Source organism: Poromitra crassiceps (assembly GCF_964638095.1).
Source record: "Poromitra crassiceps genome assembly, chromosome: 5".
Lineage (NCBI taxonomy): Eukaryota > Metazoa > Chordata > Actinopteri > Beryciformes > Melamphaidae > Poromitra > Poromitra crassiceps.
In genome coordinates this window covers 1269526-1290838 of record NC_139642.1, presented here as the reverse complement: position 1 = coordinate 1290838, position 21313 = coordinate 1269526, and the positions used below count along the sequence as shown (strand labels likewise).

The 21313-nt window shown below is 43.7% G+C and overlaps 1 protein-coding gene across 2 annotated transcripts; it reads right to left on the bottom strand.

Moving 5' to 3' along the window:
* Positions 1 to 13924: 13924 nt before the first annotated feature.
* LOC310776259 (uncharacterized protein) lies at positions 13925 to 17645 on the bottom strand. Of its 2 annotated transcripts, none has more exons than XM_083636468.1 (5): positions 17529 to 17645; positions 17277 to 17421; positions 16779 to 16878; positions 15523 to 15651; positions 13925 to 14371 (listed from the first exon to the last, which is right to left on the bottom strand). In XM_083636468.1, exons 3-5 carry the CDS (start codon positions 16866 to 16868, stop codon positions 14033 to 14035), a joined length of 558 nt encoding a protein of 185 aa, XP_083492594.1. In that variant the 5' UTR covers positions 16869 to 16878; positions 17277 to 17421; positions 17529 to 17645; the 3' UTR covers positions 13925 to 14032. The 2 variants fall into 2 exon arrangements, with proteins under 2 accessions (XP_083492594.1, XP_083492595.1); XM_083636469.1 differs by having other exon boundaries at positions 17277 to 17393; positions 17529 to 17634.
* Between the last annotated feature and the right edge of the window lie 3668 nt (positions 17646 to 21313).

Here is a 21313-nt window from a genome sequence, read left to right as displayed (position 1 = left end):
TAAATAAAGTCATTTTAAGTCACAACTGTAAAATAGCTGATAGCCCCTATATCCGAAAACACAATTCGTCACTCATTGAGCCAAGTAATATTATGTCCAAGAAAGCTTACAGTGAAGCCACTTTACAGACAAGCTTGTTCTGAAGAAGAAACAGAAAAACACAGGTTGCCAGCCGGGCCCAGTGGCCTGGCCTGGCCTGGCCTGCAAAAAAAAAGAAAAATAATTTTTACTTTGATTTTTTGATGGGGCCCCCCTGACGAGTGGGCCCCGGGGTGGGCGCACCCTCTGCCCCGGTGTACGCTCCGCTACTGCGCCCACTCCACATTTGGATAGGATGAGCTTTTGTGGGGCGGGCAAATTTCAAAGCCAATGGCAGACCTCTGTGCAGTTCCTGCTCGCACATGTGTAGTTTCAGTTAAAGCCAGCTAGCGCTGTGAATGGATCTGCTGCTTATGTTCCTGTCCAAACCTCGCGTCACCAGGCTCTCTCAGTCCAAACACCAGCATACCGTTTTACTTCATCGAACCAAACGGTTCAGCTAACGCTATAATCGGGAGAGACCATAGAACATTTCACTCCGACCAAAACAAAAAAAAACCTTGAAAAAATATTTTCTTTAAACACAATTTTTTTTAACGTTTTGGTCCCAGTGATATGTTATGCGATCTCCCCTGTTTCTAAATATATCTGTACCGTTTGGTTTGAACCAGTAAAACTTTTTATAAGCATTTTACGAAATGTGTATGGGAAAATAAATGGCAGATGAAAATCTGGTACAGTGCTGAAGCAGGAAGTAGGCGGTCACTTTGCCTCTCTATTGTTTGATATTACCCAGAAGGCTTTGAGGCGGCTAACTTTTGACAAGAAAACCATCAAATCTGGCTAAAAAGTTAGATAGAAATAATACTTATTTGTAACACAAAATGCAATTCAGGAATATTTGAATATTGGACAAAATAAAATAAAATAAACTCATTGGGCCCTATTCTCCCACAGGCCTTGGGCGCTAAAACGGGCCTTAAACGCAAAAAAAACGTGCCTTGCGCCTGCCTCGGGAAGATATCAATATGGCTTTACGCTGCCAAATGCGCTTTAGGCCGAATGGGCGTGGCGCAGTCCCAGAATGGGCCAGAATGGGCGTGTCGGCCTTAAATGCCGGCGTAATGATATCTTCCCACCTGGCGTAAATTTAGCGCTTTGCGCTTTTGAAAACCAGGCCTATTCAGTGCGCCAGTTGCGCGGGGCGCTCCCCTCTGTCACCCTTCTCTGTGTCACTCCCTCTCTCTTGCTCATATCAGTCTGACAGGCACAATACGACTCTCTCTCTGTGACTCCCTCGGTCAGACAGACACAACACATAGCAGCACCCAGCTTCCCATAGGAAAAAGAAGTTGTAAGTTCACTGCCTGGCATGTCCCAGCATGCAATGGGCTTCTCCATTTCGCTACTAAATAGCAACCAAATGAGCCGAAATAGATATAAAGGTCGATTTAAATAATGTTTAATGGTAACACAACCTGCAGAACATTTCAATATTGGACCAAATAAAACATCGAAATGAAAACACCACCCTATGTGAAACATATATGTCCTCCTGCCTATATATACCCCTTGTCGATTTAACGTGATTTAGATAAGTGACAGCGGAACGCGCTTCTACTGGCATCTGTTGTACTGTGATGTCCGCTCCAATAACTTGGCCCTATTTCACATTTAGTTTTACAATAAAAACACATTTATGCAATGACTTTACATAATGTAGGGTATATTTATGTGCATCATCCTTCCTGCAGCAGGCGAGAGAAAATTATATCTTTCTGGACAAACTTTTACCAATCTAATAGGCTATATTTTTCTAGATGCATTTAGAACATTCTTTTCACTTTGATCTTGCTATAGTGTAGGGTATTTACATGCTTGCAGTATTTAAACTGCAGTTAGATTGGTTTGAGAAGCATAATAATATGGAATAATAGCCTATATATGGAGACAGACAGACTGGATGAAGGGAGGGGGGGGGGCAGAGCGCTTGGCTTTTGTCTGGTTTTGGTGGACCACTGGAATTGGAGCTTAAAAGGCAAGCGTGCGATTCGTTTATTGCACTTATCCAATGAGCATGACGGTGCATAATTTTACGCTTAAAAGGGGTGGTTATAATGGTTGAGGCTGAGTGTAGCGCCGATACCAAGATATCAAGTGCGCTGGTCCACGCCCACTGCGCCAGGCGCTCGGCGTAGAAACTAGGCCGATGCAACGATAGGGGCCATTGAGTGCCAGCCACTTTTGGAAAACGGATGCTCCCAGTGCCAGCCCTTTCAGAGCGTTTTCAGTAATTTCTCAAGGCCCACAGAATATTGTGTGATATTACTATGTAAACACCGAACACGCCCAAAGAACGATGAGACTCTATTGCATCATCAGCAAAAAAAAGTTTATTGATATCATTTTCCGTTCTTTAGTTATCAGCCGGAGAAGATAGGTTGTTTTCAGCAAAAACAGACGTTTCAAACTAGAAGCTGAGATAATCAGCCTTTTGTGAAATGAAGCATTTCAAGCACATCACTGACTCTGAAGCTAATATTTTCTGATGTAGTGACACCTCAATAATAATTTCCTTCAATAAAACAGTGAAAACAAAGGAATTTTGTTTGGCAAAATAATATTTTTTAGCTGCAACCAGCAGCGCTGGCCCCTGCTGCGCAGACCCTACACCTTCTTGCTGGTCTTGATTTACTGCTGGTGGGCATCATATATTCTAGCTTGTGTTTGCCAACCAATCTGTCCATCGAGCCTGCTGTCTGGGTCAGTGTTGTATGCTGCCCTGCGTGCCCCACCCCCCTCGGCTCTGGTGGCTCTGGTGGCTCTCTGCTGCGTTTGCTCTGCACTGAAAACCCAGCTTTTTCACAGCGTTCCGCTGTTTTTGTCGCCCGCTCCCAGCGCTTCCAACTGAGAATAATAACAACTCCACAACTAATCATGTGGAGGAGCTATCGCAGCGGAGACGGAGGGGCTCAATTGTGGCAGCAGATTGGCTGCTGCAGGCACAGCTAACGTTATGCTTCATGCATATCGATGCATACCGATGCGGTTTCCGTGTCCCCGCGGCTTCTTCTGTTTTTTTCCTCACCTTTCTCTAATCTGGAGAGCACTGTCGCCACCTAATGGGTCCGTAAAATAGCTTTTACACATTCAACATCCCCCATACTTTCACAGGAGATGCATCAGGCTTTGATCCACGTCCCACCGTCAAAAAACGCAATTGACGACTTTAGTCGTCATTGGCACTCTACGTTACTATTTGAATTGACGACTATAGTCGTCATTGGCACTCAATGAGTTAAATGGCAACCCTAAGAGAAACACACATCCACCGGTGGGGTGTATATATACCCCTCGCAAATACAACGTGAATAGGGAAATTGGTAGTTTGTAACATGTTTTAACATGCAAATCGGAGTTCAAGATTCAAGATTCAAGATTTTTATTGTCACTCCGTAGTACAAGTATCACGTGTGAAATTCTTGTGCTGTGAACTCCATTTACAACATAGTACAAATATAACAGGGCATATGAGTGCAAAAACAACAAAAGACACAACAAGCAATAAGGCAGTAGAGTGATAAGACAAGTCAGAGACAGTGGCATATTCACTGCACATAGGTGCACATGTCATGTGCATACTTGGACGTACTTAAACATTTTGAATTCGACGTATTTGACGTACAGGTGCAAATAGCATATACCTAATTAAACATACAATTAAACATTAGACATACATAGTGGTAGCATCTACAGTGCGGTACAGTACAGCTACTACACTATTTGCGTATGTTAAGGAGTCTCGTGGCCTGCGGGAAGAAACTGTCCCTCAAGCGATTTGTGCGTGCTTTTGGGACCATGTATCTTCTCCCTGAGGGTAACAGGGAGAACAGGCTGTTGTGGGGATGGTTTGTGTCTTTGATGATCTTCAGGGACCTCCTGAGGCACCGCTGTTTATACAGTTCCTGCAGTTCTGGCAGCTCACATCCTGTTACGTGCTGGGCCGTGCGTCTCACTCTCCGTAGCGCCCTGCGGTCCATGGTGGTACAGTTCCCGTACCAGGTGGTGAAGCAGCCAGTCAGCAGGCTTTCAATGGTGCCTCTGTAGAAGTCCCTAAGGATTTCTGGCCTTAGCCCAAATTTCTTTAGGCGCCTGAGTCTGTGTAGTCGCTGTTGGGCCTTTTTGACAACAGTGGCGGTGTGACCGGCCCATGTCAGGTCCTGGTGGATGTTGACTCCCAGGTACTTGAAGCTGTCCACCCTTTCCACCACTGTGCCGTTGCTGGTGATTGGGGTGTGTGCGCCCCGCCCCCTCCTGTAGTCCACAATGATCTCCTTGGTCTTGGAGACGTTCAGAGAGAGGTGGTTGTCCTGGCACCACTGTTCTAGGGCCTTCACCTCCTCTCTGTAGGCTGTCTCGTCGCCCCTGGAGATCAGCCCCACGACTGCTGTGTCGTCTGCAAACTTCACAAAGGTGTTTGAAGTTTGAGACCTAATGCAGTCGTGGGTGTAGAGGTCATACCAGAAGGGGCTGGAGACGCATCCCTGGGGCGCTCCTATGCTGATGGTCAGTGGGGAGGAGGTGAGGTTGCCCACTCTCACCACCTGGCGGCGGTCTGTCAGAAAGTCCAGGATCCAGTCACACATTGCTGTGTTTAGTCCCAGGACCTTGAGCTTGCTTACCAGCCTGGAGGGTACTATGGTGTTGAATGCTGAGCTGTAGTCCACGAACAGCATTCTCACATACGTGTCCTTCCCCTCCAGGTGTGAGAGGGCAGTGTGGAGTACGTGTGCTATTGCATCCGCCGTGCTCCTGTCAGAGTGGTTTCTGACGAGAATAAAGTAACGTTAACGTTACGTTATGTCAGACTGTTCTCATCCCCATGGCAAAGCCTTCCCCTTGGCCATGAGAGGATGAGAGCATGGCTGCGCGCGCCCCCGCGGCCCGGAGCTTGCGGCTCGTGCATGTGCAGAGGGGAGGCAGCAATCAGCGCCTGACTGGCCGGGAGAGAGTGCTTCCAAGTCGGACTGATAATATAAACAACATCATTTGAGCTTATCCAGGTAAGATATTAATAAAGTAATGACACATTCAGCGGGAAACTAACTATAATTAAGACGTGCCAACTTTGACGACGTTTGGTTCAGTATTTTAACTCATTGAGTGCCAAGGACGAGTATGTTCGTCAATTCGTTTAGTAACGTAGAGTGCCAAGGACGAGTATGTTCGTCAATTGCGTTTTTTGACGGTGGGACGTGGATCAAAGCCAGATCCATCTCCTGTGAAAGTATGGTGGATGTTGAATGTGTAAAAGCTATTTTAGGGACCCATTAGGTGGCGACAGTGCTCTCCAGATTAGAGAAAGGCGAGGAAAAAAGAGAGAAGAAGTCATGGGGAAACGGAAATCGCATCGATATGCATGAAGCATAACGTTAGCTGTGCCTGTGAACAGCAGTCAATCTGCTGCCACAATTGAGCCCCTCCGTCTCCGCTGCGATAGCCCCTCCATATGATTTAGTTGCCGACACCAGCGTCTTTCTGAAAAGTTACATTATTCTCAGCTGGGAGCCGGCGACAGGCTGTGAAAAAGCGGGGTGCAGCGCACTTTTCAGTGCAGAGCAAACGCAGAGCAAACTCAGCAGAGCCCCAGAGACACTCCCACGGAGGAGGAGGAGGGGGGTGGGGCACGCAGGGCACTACAGCATACAACCATTGACAGTAAACACAGACCCAGACAGCAGGCTCGATGCACAGAGACAGGCAAACAAGCTAGAATATCTGATGCCCACCAGCAGTAAATCAAGACCAGCAAGAAGGTGTAGGGTCTGCGCACGCAGGGGCCAGCGCTGCTGGTTGCAGCTAAAAAATATTATTTGGCCAAACAAAATTCCTTTGTTTTCACTGTTTTATTGAAGGAAATTATTTTTGAGGTGTCATTACATCAGGAAATATTAGCTTCAGAGTCAATGATGTGCTTGAAATGCTTCATTTCACAAAAGGCTGAATATCTCAGATTCTAAATTGAAACGTGTGTTTTTGCTGAAATCAACCTATCTTCTCCGGCTGATAACTAAAGAACGGAAAATGATATCAATAATCTTTTTTTTGCAGATGATAGAAGAGAGTCTCATCGTTCTTTGTGCGTGTTCGGTGTTTACATTACATATACAGTAATATCACACAATATTCTGTGGGCCTCGAGAAATCACTGAAAACGCTCTGAAACTCTGGCACTGGGAGCGTCCGTTCTCCAAAAGTGGCTGGCACTCAATGAGTTAAGAGCAAACAGGTTTTTTTTACTTCCTGAAAAGTTGCTGTTTTGGAGATTCGAGGTCCTGCCGCGACAGCGACGAAATACTACAAAGAGATAGAGATACTCAACACTTTTTCTACTTTTTTCTGCTGAAAATCAATATATACTGTATTGGAAATTAGCTGTGTTCTTGATGAATCCAGGTCAAAGTCCTGACATTTACTGTAAAACTGAGTAATTCCTCATCTCTTCTCAGATACCTATGCAAACAGACGAACATTTATTCATTTCTTTTTTACAAACAAATACAACCTAGGCTATCTGACGTACTCTAAAACTAAACCTAGACTACTAAATACTACAATTTACACTATGCAGTCTAATCAAAACGCTCCACAAATCTCTCTCTCTCTCTCTCTCTCTCTATTCAACAATTCTCCACACTCCATAGTCCCAGCATGGTGTGCAGCCACTTTTATAAACTTTGGCTGGGAGGGGCCTAGGCACGAGAGATGGGCGGGCTGGGTTTGGCAACGTCACTGATCAAGCTACGTCACTGATCAAGAGCTCAGCCAATAGAAAGGGAGGAAAATTGGGAGTCTACAGCTGGCCTTTTTAGTTTGCATGGAACTGCATGGGTATGTGAGAAGAGATGAGGAATTACTCGGATTTACAGTAAATGTCAGGACTTTGACCTGGATTCCTCAAGAACACAGCTAATTTCCAATATATATTGATTTTCAGCAGAAAAAAGTGGAAAAAGTGTTGAATATCTCTTTAATAAAAGATAATGGAAGTAAATTCATATGTTTATTTTAATTATGGATCATTACAATGCAATTCAAAATGATGCATCTATAATCGATGATGCATCGATAATCGTATCATCGAATCGTAGCCCTCTGAATCGAAATCGAATCGTGAGGTGCCTAGAGATTCCCACCCCTATTGTTCATACAGTCTTGCTATAGTGTAGCGTTATATTTTACATGCTTGCTATATTTAAACTGCCATGAGATTTGTTTGCGGTGATGACGGCACTGCGGCAGGGATGAAAGTCGCTGTGTGGAGAGAAGGGGAGGCTCACTTTTAAAAGTCTGTGTCTATGTGCATTGGTGTGACAATATCACTGCATCTCATGTTCAGTTTATTATTAGTATCTTATCTTATCAACGTTACTCTTATGGAGCCGATGGTGAGCAGGCGAGGCAGTGGAGAACAAGAGTGAAAGAAATAAAAGAGACGGACTGAGAAGCAGATCGAAGGACAAGCGCCGGCAAACAGGGTTGTAATTAGATTTTATTAACAAGGCTCATTGCGGAACATCAGAAACATAGCATTTATTCACTGACAACACACATGGAGTAGTGGAGAAAAGTGTTGGGCAGTGTATGGAGACCTGTGCGCGCGTTTTGGGCATTGCCAAGCCCGATTCCTGTCTCAGGCTCTCCGCCTCCGCCTCCACCTCACATGATATCCCTTATTGATCAACCTGCTTTGTCTCCACCAGAATGGATGTCTGGGATCACTGCTTGGCCGAACCCCAGAGGAACGTAGATGTCAATGAGGACATAACTTGTCAACAGCTGGCCAAGATTTGAGAACTGCCTGTTGTCGCCAAGAAGACGATGCTGCACTGCTCCTCTGTGTTGGTACCAGAGAAGCTGGAGGAGAGGGCGCAACGAGCTGCATCTGGCGAGCCCTGCAGCCTGGTAGAGTTCTGACTGGGGCAAGAGGGAGGGGTGGGAGTGGGTTTTAGTTCTGTTGGTAAACGCACTTCTGCCTGAATGTAAAGGAGTGGTGTTTCATTTTCTACAGTGTTTTTGTAAAATAGTTTGTCAATTCAACAGTTAGTAGACAGGATGGTCAGATATTTATTTTGGTGGATGTTCAGATATTATAGCCATTGAGTGTCTTGTGAACACCAGGGGAATGTATATTATTACTATTTTTTATTTTTTTATTTTTTTTATTGTATGCTTTCATTTAAAGGAACACTCCGCCCATTTTCAACCAGGTTTGTATCATTAGAACATCAGTAGTATATCAGAAAACTGTAAACTGTTTTGAAGTCTGTCATTTAATTTGACAGTTATTGAGTGTTAAAGTGTGGACCAGTGACATCACTGGTCCACACTAACTCAAATTAATAACTCATTAACTCAAATCAACTCTCAATAACTGTCAAACTAGATGACGGTTTTGAAGTCATTCATCTAGTTTGACAGTTATTGAGAGTTGATTTGAGTTAATGAGTTATTAATTTGAGTTAGTGTGGACCAGTGATGTCACTGGTCCACACTTTAACACTCAATAACTGTCAAATTAAATGACAGACTTCAAAACAGTTTACAGTTTTCTGATATACTACTGATGTTCTAATGATACAAAGCTGGTTGAAAATGGGCAGAGTTTTCCTTTAATTTGTTTGACTCGGTTGCATCCATAGACATAATTAATATGGACGTATCTAGTCCTTTAAATTTCGTTTTCCTGGCAGAGTTCAAACGGTGGGTGTTACCATCTTGATTTTTCGTCAGCAGAGTGGGAGGGAATGGGTTGAGTTATTCCGCACATCACGCGAGATGGGAGTTTCCCAGAGCCACAGCTCCGCCTGCTATCCACTGTCAATCACCCCCTTTTCTATCATCTATTTTACTCCAAACGGTTGTTATATAAAAATTTACCCCCCTACAGTTGTTATGAAAAGGGGAAATTAGCTATATAGACCAAAACCATGTTTCGCCCCTAAGTGGAAAGATGTTTAATCATGTTACAAAGTCGGGCATTTTAACATGGGGGGAATGCCTACTGCCCCCGACACCCAGTGGCCATTCGAGGAACTACAGCTTTTCAATTCATTTCAGCATCCTCAGAGGGAAGGGGGTGGGCTTGCCCACTGGTTGGATATTGCATCTGTGTAATGCAAAGCAGATTGTGTTAGGTTCTTTTGTTTTGTTTTGAACAGGGTTAGGGTTTCCCAAATGATTCACAATAAAAATGTTAAACCCTATTTGAAATTTGTGGAATGAATTGCACACACACACAGACGTTCATTCAGCTGCTTCTAAGTAGTCTTTTGAATAGCTAGATTATCAGGCCGCTACATGGCCTTCAAATCCAGTTTGCCGGGGCTCCGGACCGGTATTGTGTTGTGTGTGTAAGGTATCGGTAGGTGGCGCTATGCCGTACTGCCGAAATTCTGCACTGCAATCCGTCAGGTGCCCCAAGCGCACTCCCCGAGGTTGAAGACGATCCCATGAATGGTTCTCGAGATAAACCCCCTTTTGTGTTTGCCAGTAGGTGGCGTGATGCCGAGTCTGTGGGGGGGGGGGGGGGGTGTCTGTGTCTGTGTGTGTGTGGGGGGGGGGTGGTGGCGTGTTATTGGTCGGTCAGCCAAGTGATGTCGGGCCACAAAACGTGACTTACAGACAGACACCTCTACCCGCCCGCCCATCCACCTAGGCAATTTTATTATAAAGATTACTAGGTTTTTTTGACCCCCCCCCACGATTTTTTTTATCCCATCTTTATTCCCCATTAGTGCTAATTTTATTTTGTTTATCCTTCATCATTTAGACATGGGCAGTAGCCAGCCACTTCTTTTCACCTGACAGGGGAAGCTTCACCGGTAGGACATAGCACGTGGGAGGATCACGCTATTCCAACGAGTTCCCCTCCCTCCGAACAGGCGCCCCGAACAACCAGAGGAGGCACCACTTCAGCGACCAGGATATTGCATGTTTTTGGTGAGGGGTTCCTTTATGAAGGAGGAAGGGCACTGGGAGGAGAACATGTAAACTCCACACAGAAAGGCCCTTTTGACAACCCCACCCGGGCGGTGGGCACTCGAGGACATGCGGACGGGCACGCACTCCTTCAGCGCTCACAGCGTCCCAGGTGGGAATCGAACCCAGGACCTGCTAGCTGTGAGGTGACACTGCGCCACCCTGCCCCCCAGGATTACTAGTTTAGAGAAATCTCTCAAATCTATTTTTATTTTATTTTAACAATATATATAAACAAAAATGAACAAGCTCAGACACAGTAACGGAAAACAAACAAAAAAACATACATATATCAACAGTTATCATAATGTGGTGCTACCATCCATACAAGGTGCCTATATACTTGCAAGAGATATCGCGCATGAGGTCCCACACAAGGTGTCCAACAGAAACCAGCCGGGCAAGTCACCCACCGCCCCCAACCTCGTCGAGGTAGGCCAGAAACGGCTCCCAAATAGTTTTTACTTTTTAAGCGAGTTGTTTCTCAAGGATCTGAGCCAGGCTCTCCATCCTTATAACAGAGATAATGTCCGTCTAGAGAAATCTACTTGAGTAAAAGTAAAAAGTAGCTAAGTTAAAATGTACTCAGAGTAAAAGTTAATTTTTATGGGCGGCCGGGGGGTATATCAGATCAAAATAGATCAAATTTGAATAGAAGAGAATAAACTTTATTGTCCAGCCAAGGCAGGACATTTGTCATTGGTCTCACCCAGTTACATAAGAAGACAAACATGTTTACAAAATAACAACATCAACAGGACATCACATCACATGAATCAGTCTATAGTGCATTATACTCATGTGTACACACACTCCCATATTTGCATTACTGTTGTTGTTTGTTGTTTATTAACTACATTGATTACATTACATTGGGATAAAGGAACCCTTGTATCTACTAGGCATGGGTCAGTGTAATTTTTTTTAAACCGGTTCTATATTGTACATGAAACCCCACCTCAACGGGACACCGAATTTTACCACTAGGTGTTGCACTTGACTAGTGTTCCTGTGGAGCCCATAAATGACTGTAGTGCGACTCCAGTCCACTTGGTGGTGATAATGCACCTCTAAGCTGGTTTGCAAACCCCCAACAAAACAATTGAAAAGAAGAGGCAGAAAGACTGAAGGGTGTAACAACTTAGAGAAATACTTGGTAACGCTTTAGAATACAGCCCGCAAATAACCCTGTAACTACAGGGTAACAAGATCTGTACTTATAGGGTAATTACGGGGTACAGGTGTGGTACCCCGTAATTACTATATATATATATATATATTTTTGTGCCCGCAGTCAGGCCACTCACTGAACAGCAGGCCAGGCACCGCCTACTGGTTTACTAGTGGTTTTATTACTTTATTCAGGGTTAAAGTGGGTGCATCTCATTGTAAAATTGGACTCTGCCCAAATTGGGCTTCAAACGGCCCAAATCTGGCTTCAAACGGTCCAAATCTGGCTTCAACTGGCCCAAATCTAGCTTCAAATGACCCAAATCTGGCTTCAAACGGCCCAAATCTGGCTTCAAACGGCCCAAATTTTTTTTTTGAGTTAATGAGTTATTAATTTGAGTTAGTGTGGACCAGTGATGTCACTGGTCCACACTTTAACACTCAATAACTGTCAAATTAAATGACAGACTTCAAAACAGTTTACAGTTTTCTGATATACTACTGATGTTCTAATGATACAAAGCTGGTTGAAAATGGGCAGAGTTTTCCTTTAATTTGTTTGACTCGGTTGCATCCATAGACATAATTAATATGGACGTATCTAGTCCTTTAAATTTCGTTTTCCTGGCAGAGTTCAAACGGTGGGTGTTACCATCTTGATTTTTCGTCAGCAGAGTGGGAGGGAATGGGTTGAGTTATTCCGCACATCACGCGAGATGGGAGTTTCCCAGAGCCACAGCTCCGCCTGCTATCCACTGTCAATCACCCCCTTTTCTATCATCTATTTTACTCCAAACGGTTGTTATATAAAAATTTACCCCCCTACAGTTGTTATGAAAAGGGGAAATTAGCTATATAGACCAAAACCATGTTTCGCCCCTAAGTGGAAAGATGTTTAATCATGTTACAAAGTCGGGCATTTTAACATGGGGGGAATGCCTACTGCCCCCGACACCCAGTGGCCATTCGAGGAACTACAGCTTTTCAATTCATTTCAGCATCCTCAGAGGGAAGGGGGTGGGCTTGCCCACTGGTTGGATATTGCATCTGTGTAATGCAAAGCAGATTGTGTTAGGTTCTTTTGTTTTGTTTTGAACAGGGTTAGGGTTTCCCAAATGATTCACAATAAAAATGTTAAACCCTATTTGAAATTTGTGGAATGAATTGCACACACACACAGACGTTCATTCAGCTGCTTCTAAGTAGTCTTTTGAATAGCTAGATTATCAGGCCGCTACATGGCCTTCAAATCCAGTTTGCCGGGGCTCCGGACCGGTATTGTGTTGTGTGTGTAAGGTACACAGTAAAATTTGCAGTGTTAAATCAACACTTAAAGAGTTATTTTTAACACTGGCTCGGATAACATATGGTCCCACACCACAGGGTGTTAAAGTTACTCTTGACATAGTGTTGATATTTCAGAGTTAATTCAACTCTAGAAAGAGTCCAAATTTAACACTGCATCACCCTGCACAACACTGAACAGTGTTAATAAAATATTACACTATGAGGTAATTAACACCCATAGTGTTACTTTTAGTTCACTCCGAGAGTTAATCTTAATTTAACTCTCCATCAATGTTAGAAGTGGTTAACACTGAGTGTTAATTTAAAGCTTACTCTCACCAGTGTGAATACAAATTAACTCTTATTGTATTTACTCCTTGTGGGAGTTATTCCAAGTGTTGATTTTTAATTAACTCCTGTCAGTGTATATCTAAATCTACTACTATACTTTAAAATTTGCATGTAATGTGAAAAAACAAACAAACACAATTCATTATGTCAATGTCTTCATTTATTGAAAAGCAAAAGTAGAAGATACCAACTTAGATCATCTGTCTGAATCAAATAACAAAGGCATATTGCGCAATAAGCACCAAGACTGTATGGCATTCATTTCCAAATCATTACTTCCATCCAACAACTTTACTCTTGGTGGACGGTTTGGCTGCTGGTTGTAAACAGTCAAAAGCATGTATTCTACCAGCCAGTTGTTCAGCATTTAGGAAGTTGCCCTGAATGTACTGCAGAAAAAGTTTCAGCTCAAACGGAGGGACCCCCTCTAAAACAGCATGCATTATGTCTACAGAAAAACTGTTGGCTGTGTGGAATTACTAAAGTGAATTTAACAGACAAGTGTGTTTCACACAATATACATAGTGTAGGATCTGTTTGCATAGTTTGACAGTGCTGTGTGTGCATATCGATAGTTCTTAGTACAACTTCCGGATCATCTTCAAACAATGCTTCTCAAGGAGACAGAAACGACAGCAACATCGAGCCCCAAATGACTCCACAAAGCCAAACAGACCATGCAAACCTATATTTTCCACAGTGACCTGAATAATAGTAGCACAAATCATGTGTTTAAACATGGGAATTTGAAGTCCCGCTCTTGAGCGAGTACTTTCAAATCATTAACAAGTGGCCTTAAGTATCAAATTAAACCATAACACTCTATGTCCTGTGCATGGAATAGAGCACACAAATGAATATTCGTCTTTGACAACAGTCCAGATGTTATGGCTGTCTCATCTACATTAGCAGTCACCACCTCTCCTAGATCATCTAGGTCTACACTGCTTAAATTAACATCAGTGTCAATCTGTTGGTCAACAGTCTGTATGTTTGGTGTTTAAATGTTTCCTAAAACCAGAAAAAGTACCAAACAGTCACACGGCCGCATCCAGTCTGAACACATTGAAGGCAAAGATTTCTTCCATCCAAATAACCATGAACTAACCGGAAATGCCTAACAAGCGCATTTGAACTAGTTAACTCAGCATGACAAACAGAACACTTCATTCCTAAGCAGCCTTGCCCGGACTTCAGCAACACGGGAACTCTGCTTGACTTCGCAAACATCAACATTGTACACTGTGGTCTGGATGAATGTGAACATGTTGTGGAGCATGGTGTTGTCTGTTGTGCCAAAGACAAAATGTGCCTCAAACAGTTCATCCACAGCAGCAAGGGAAGAGGTTGACCTGTAAGGTGTGTCATTCTTGTCAAGGATGATGAAGAACTGGCGGATTGCATTCTTCTGAGGTCCAACAGCCAGGAGATAGGGTTGAGCACTAGTGATGGCATCAAGATGCTCTTGGATGTTTGTTCCGGTCTGAGAAGACAAACAACACAAACAGACGATTAGAATTACATGGTTGTAATATCAGTGTTATGCCGTGGAGTGCCGTCTCTCACCAGGGACAGCGCGCCCCTTAACCAGCAGACCTTGCTGTCACTGCTCCTTGGCCAGGGCTGTGGACTGGCCTGACTGGCTCCCAGGTTGAAAGCTGTAACAGAAGCTCACGCTTCAGCCTGGGAGGCAGCAGAGCGTAGCCAGCTTTCTGGGTCCCACCACGACGGGGACGGACTGTCTACAGTGCAGCTGCGGTCAGAGAGAGAGACATGTATGGCGATTTGTCTGGGATGCATGTTGTGGTGAGCCGATTGCATATTCCTTTGCATCTTCATTAAGTTTGCATGTTATTAGCGCAGAGCCCAGACATTAAATGGAAAAAAACAAAATGCTGATTTATTTTGAACCTGATCTCACACATACCTGAAAACTGTAAACAGTTTAGCAGCCATTCATTTTCTTGGACAGTTATTGAGTTGATTTGAGTTAAAGTTGCTGCTTGTGTTGTCATTTGTGCACGAATGAAATCACTGGCATCAACTTTGACCTCAAATCAACTAAATAACTGTAAAAGTAAATGAAAGCCTGCAAAATGGTTTACGTTTTTCAGATGTGTGAGACCATGTGCAAAATAAATCAGCATTGTCTTTCGTTTAAGTTCTCCTTTCCTATAAGAACCATCCTAACATAATGTCCACGTGATCTCACATCTTGTTTCGCTCTAGGTATAGTCACATATAGGATACACAGAGATTTCCTAAAATTCCAATGCAACTCAGGGTCTCTGCTGGCCAAACAGTATGGTTTCTGGAAGCAATGAGCATTAACAATAGTAAGGGTAAACACAGCCATAAGTGTAGTTAAGGCTGAAATGGACTCAATAACAATTAACCAACAAGAGTGTGCACCAGGGGAGTTTCTCAGTGGAAAATACATTTTCGCCGTTCGACTTGATTTGGTAACGCTGATTGGCTGAAGGAGTTGTCTGTCAAGGCAAGTACTCCCTCCCACTGAAATCACTGAGTGGCTGGAAGTCCAGACTGATACGTAAGCGAAACAGAATTTGAGGTCACGTGATCAGGATGTTTTTTTTTTTACCAGGCTATCATAAATTAGGGAAAAGTACAAACCTTCTTGAAGAGCACAAGATGTTTCTCTGCTTGGGATGCCGACACCTTTCCTGGTCTCTTCTGACCCTGGGCAGTGGGTGGAATCATCAGGTGTAACAGCAGTAAAACTGATGAGGTCACTGTCCCAACCTGTAACAACACAAGTTTGAAACACTTGAATTAATTTCTGTGGCCCTTCAACAAAATTCAGTGCATGTGCAATGTCAGCAGCATTTTTACAAAATACAGAAGATGTAGCAGTTCTATATCATCACAAGAAGGTCTTCCACTATTTTTTTATACAATATCTCAATCCAGCTTTAACACATTCACTGCCAACAGTTCTTTTTTTACTGTAGGTAGCTTCTGCCAAGAAGTTTTTTGAGGATTCTGGCTCATCTTTCAAGAGCCGAGGATTATTTTCTGCTAGGAGTTTGTGAACACAAAATATCTCAAAAGAACTAATAGAATGTGTGCTTTCTCTGTCTAAAAGAGTTAGTTTGTAGAGTTAGTAGTTATGTAGGCATTAGCAGTTGAATACAGCATGGTTTCAGCGTCTGAAAAGGAAAGCTCAGATAATTGCATTTTTGTGAAATTCGATAGAACAGGCAGAACAGTCACTTTAACCATTTTTTTTTTTTATCCGCCATCCGAAAAAAAAATCATCGCACACAGAAAACCTTGCACACTGGTCCGATGCCTTTTATTATTATGTTCGTTGTTCTATTAGCAATACGAAAAAATAGTCCTCTCCTGTATCCACGTTACAATGTGACTGACAGATAGCAGCAGCAGCTGATCTGCAGCAGGCAGCAGTGACGTGGACTGCAGCTGGTCAGGGAAGAGGGGCCAGTGAGGTGAAGCGAGCCACTCAGACTGGAGTGGACTCCAGCTGAGCGGGACTCTGCAACGTACCCTGCCCCTCCGTGTGTGACAAACTAAAATTTCCACAATGAGGAGGACATGCTGGCGTGTGTTTCCTTTTGGCTGCTTGGGGTGCGCACACGTCACGTGAATGCGTGCATCGTGCAGCTGCAGGTAATTAACCAAACAAAAAAAGGGGAAAGCCGAACGGCGCACAGTATGTGGACTGACCGGCGCCGGTCACCGGTCGAGGCCGATTAGCTGAAAATCGGCCATTTCCGGTCACGTGCTGATTGATCGGTGCATCCCTATTTTCAGTTACTTGGATTAGACCAACTTTTTAGAAGAAACTCAGTAAATTATCTCGTCACCGTTTCGTTCCATACATGTTTCTACTATTATTACAGTGTTACCTCCAAATGCTGTTTGTCTGTCTTTAGTCCTGCATCTCTGAATCGTTTTAATCCTCCAAGCAAGGTACCCAGCGCCACTCTCGCCATCATAGAAATGCTCCTTGGAGGGTGAAAGGACAACACAGACACTTCATTAAAGAGACAGCTCACCCTTAAATCCAAAATACATATTTTTCATGAAATCTGTAGTGCTATTTATGCATTGTTTTGTGTTAGATGTATGAGTTTGGGAGATATTGGCCGTAGAGATGTCTGCCTTCTCTCCAATACAAGAACTGGATGGTACTCGGCTTGTGGTGTTCAAAGCACCAAAAAATAAACAAAACCTCTTGTGTGTCTTTCCAGAAATCATGACCCCAAGATAATCCACAGTCCTCATTGTGAGCAGTTTCATGAGTATCCGGGTCATGATTTCTGGAAAGAGATATTGCTGCTAAAACAATGGTGCAATTTTTACTGGGGTCCGTCCGTACAAAACAAGCATGTTTGTCAACTTACTTGCTTGGCTTCTGTATCCAGCCTCTGGCGTTTTCTGGAAGGGCTCTCTGAAAGGTTGACTATCCGGGAGTCCAACGAATCAAGGGGTGATCGCTGGGACGCTCAGGAGAGGCTACCCTGGAGACAGATTATACCGTGGAGACAGCTAACCATGATTGGAGAAAAAAACATTATGTACAGTTCCTTCATAAACCCACCCCTTATCTAATGAACAGAAGCTTCACATGACAAATAACTGCAAAAGAAACAAACCTGTTTCATATTTGATGTTTAGCACCCCAGTTGATATTCATCATCCAACTCAGTCCCCGAAGTGTGGAAAACTTTGACACCCTCTGTTACAGCTGGGACACCAAACTTTGCAAATGCTGAAAACAGGCACAAAAGCTTGTGTAAACAGAAAGGTCATTGATATATCTAATGAGTCCACATTAGTCTACTAACTAATATTCAATGAAACTGGAATTACCATAAAAGGCTCAAACAAACACTATAAGAGAAATAAAATTACTGCATTTTAAGTAATGCATGCAGCCAAAAACCTCATCGCCAAGTTTCACTTTAAGCAACATGCTCCCTGCAGAGAGGAATGTGATCAGCACAACATTCCTCATGTTAAAAACTGCATTAATTTGCAATATAACAAGCTCATACATTTCAACAGAACAGCCCTGGTCAACTTTTAGGTGACTTATGTTCATTTTATTAGAGAATAAGGTTGTTTAAAGCCACCAAACAGCTGACAAAGTATCAGCTATTTTGCAGAAATGACCAGTAAGGTTGAATTCTACTTCATGTTTAACCATGCAATCTTGCTGAAGGTGCCACATCATGTTTCTCTACCTGCGTTGACAATGCTTGTGATTCCATCAGACTTTTCACAGCACGATTCAGAAGCTAAAATAGTGTAACGTCCTCTTGGGAGCTGCGTGTTTACGTCTCAAAGCATCGTGGATGACTGAACACCACTCGTTCTGGCTCTGATTGTGACCAGCCTGCTAACGTTAGCGTTGATCAGTGTCAAGCTACATGGAGTTAACTACAGACACAGTCAGATTTGCCCCGAGCAATTTTCAAAGTAAGGCACCAATTTAAGTGGACTCCCCGACGAATCTGATAGTTTATCACATCAGTAACGTTACATCAGCGTCATGACGGTGAATATAAAGCAGCAATATCACACAGCCTGTCGCAGCCTCGCTGGCCTGAATGTATAGATTACCCCAGCAGTGCATACGAGACTCCAGTCCTCCGTCGAGGCAAACAACAAGCGCCCAGCAGCCGCGGAACGCCAACAGGTGCTTCTTATTCACCTAATCACAGACTCTTCTCCGGCTGGATCAGCCCACCCGCTACGTCAGTGACCACACTAGTGGTGTATCCCTACGTCACCCCACTAGGCTACAATATAGACACGAAAATAATTATAGGCAGGCTGCCTTGGATGCAAAATCATTTTAATCCTTGAAATAATGTGATTGCTGACTCATAACGTTGAGGAAACATGTAGAATACGACTCAGCAATTTTCAAAGTAAAAGACTACTGCTGCTAGCGCTAGTCAGCCAGGTAGCCTAATGCTAGGCCGGGGTGGACAAAAAAGGTCCATTTTGCACCCTATAACATTACTGGACTCAGTGGACGTTACATAAATAATACAATAACTCAGCCAACAACATTTACATTAGGTTACCTCTTGCTGATATTGTCCAGTTTGATGTTAGTGTTAAGGTTAGCTGACGCTAATTAGCTAACACTAGCGTTAGCTTGCTGCCCGCGCACATTTAAGCTGCACAACTCATACTAGTTAGTTAGCCCGTTGAAATTCGGAATTTTAAGATACAAAACCAACTGAAGTATGGTGAGCAACAACATTAAGTTATTCTAACATGCTGCTTCTGTTTAAATGCCAAATAATGTGTTTAGGGAATGAACTTACCGAGGTCTTCTGTGCTTTTGCGTGGAAAAAAATGGCGGTCCTGCAATGTGGAGAGTAGCAGAAGGTGGGCAGGGCTTCCCAGTGTAATTAAAAGTAACTATGGAAATGTACTCCAACACTAGGGGGTATTTTACTCCACTGTTGTTAAAATAACTCCCAAAGTGTCTAACAATTTTGACACAGCACTTTTAACACTAGGGATTTTGCTGTGTATCGGTAGGTGGCGCTATGCCGTACTGCCGAAATTCTGCACTGCAATCCGTCAGGTGCCCCAAGCGCACTCCCCGAGGTTGAAGACGATCCCATGAATGGTTCTCGAGATAAACCCCCTTTTGTGTTTGCCAGTAGGTGGCGTGATGCCGAGTCTGTGGGGGGGGGGGGGGTGTCTGTGTCTGTGTGTGTGTGGGGGGGGGGTGTGTGGGGGGTGGTGGCGTGTTATTGGTCGGTCAGCCAAGTGATGTCGGGCCACAAAACGTGACTTACAGACAGACACCTCTACCCGCCCGCCCATCCACCTAGGCAATTTTATTATAAAGATTACTAGGTTTTTTTGACCCCCCCCCACGATTTTTTTTATCCCATCTTTATTCCCCATTAGTGCTAATTTTATTTTGTTTATCCTTCATCATTTAGACATGGGCAGTAGCCAGCCACTTCTTTTCACCTGACAGGGGAAGCTTCACCGGTAGGACATAGCACGTGGGAGGATCACGCTATTCCAACGAGTTCCCCTCCCTCCGAACAGGCGCCCCGAACAACCAGAGGAGGCACCACTTCAGCGACCAGGATATTGCATGTTTTTGGTGAGGGGTTCCTTTATGAAGGAGGAAGGGCACTGGGAGGAGAACATGTAAACTCCACACAGAAAGGCCCTTTTGACAACCCCACCCGGGCGGTGGGCACTCGAGGACATGCGGACGGGCACGCACTCCTTCAGCGCTCACAGCGTCCCAGGTGGGAATCGAACCCAGGACCTGCTAGCTGTGAGGTGACACTGCGCCACCCTGCCCCCCAGGATTACTAGTTTAGAGAAATCTCTCAAATCTATTTTTATTTTATTTTAACAATATATATAAACAAAAATGAACAAGCTCAGACACAGTAACGGAAAACAAACAAAAAAACATACATATATCAACAGTTATCATAATGTGGTGCTACCATCCATACAAGGTGCCTATATACTTGCAAGAGATATCGCGCATGAGGTCCCACACAAGGTGTCCAACAGAAACCAGCCGGGCAAGTCACCCACCGCCCCCAACCTCGTCGAGGTAGGCCAGAAACGGCTCCCAAATAGTTTTTACTTTTTAAGCGAGTTGTTTCTCAAGGATCTGAGCCAGGCTCTCCATCCTTATAACAGAGATAATGTCCGTCTAGAGAAATCTACTTGAGTAAAAGTAAAAAGTAGCTAAGTTAAAATGTACTCAGAGTAAAAGTTAATTTTTATGGGCGGCCGGGGGGTATATCAGATCAAAATAGATCAAATTTGAATAGAAGAGAATAAACTTTATTGTCCAGCCAAGGCAGGACATTTGTCATTGGTCTCACCCAGTTACATAAGAAGACAAACATGTTTACAAAATAACAACATCAACAGGACATCACATCACATGAATCAGTCTATAGTGCATTATACTCATGTGTACACACACTCCCATATTTGCATTACTGTTGTTGTTTGTTGTTTATTAACTACATTGATTACATTACATTGGGATAAAGGAACCCTTGTATCTACTAGGCATGGGTCAGTGTAATTTTTTTTAAACCGGTTCTATATTGTACATGAAACCCCACCTCAACGGGACACCGAATTTTACCACTAGGTGTTGCACTTGACTAGTGTTCCTGTGGAGCCCATAAATGACTGTAGTGCGACTCCAGTCCACTTGGTGGTGATAATGCACCTCTAAGCTGGTTTGCAAACCCCCAACAAAACAATTGAAAAGAAGAGGCAGAAAGACTGAAGGGTGTAACAACTTAGAGAAATACTTGGTAACGCTTTAGAATACAGCCCGCAAATAACCCTGTAACTACAGGGTAACAAGATCTGTACTTATAGGGTAATTACGGGGTACAGGTGTGGTACCCCGTAA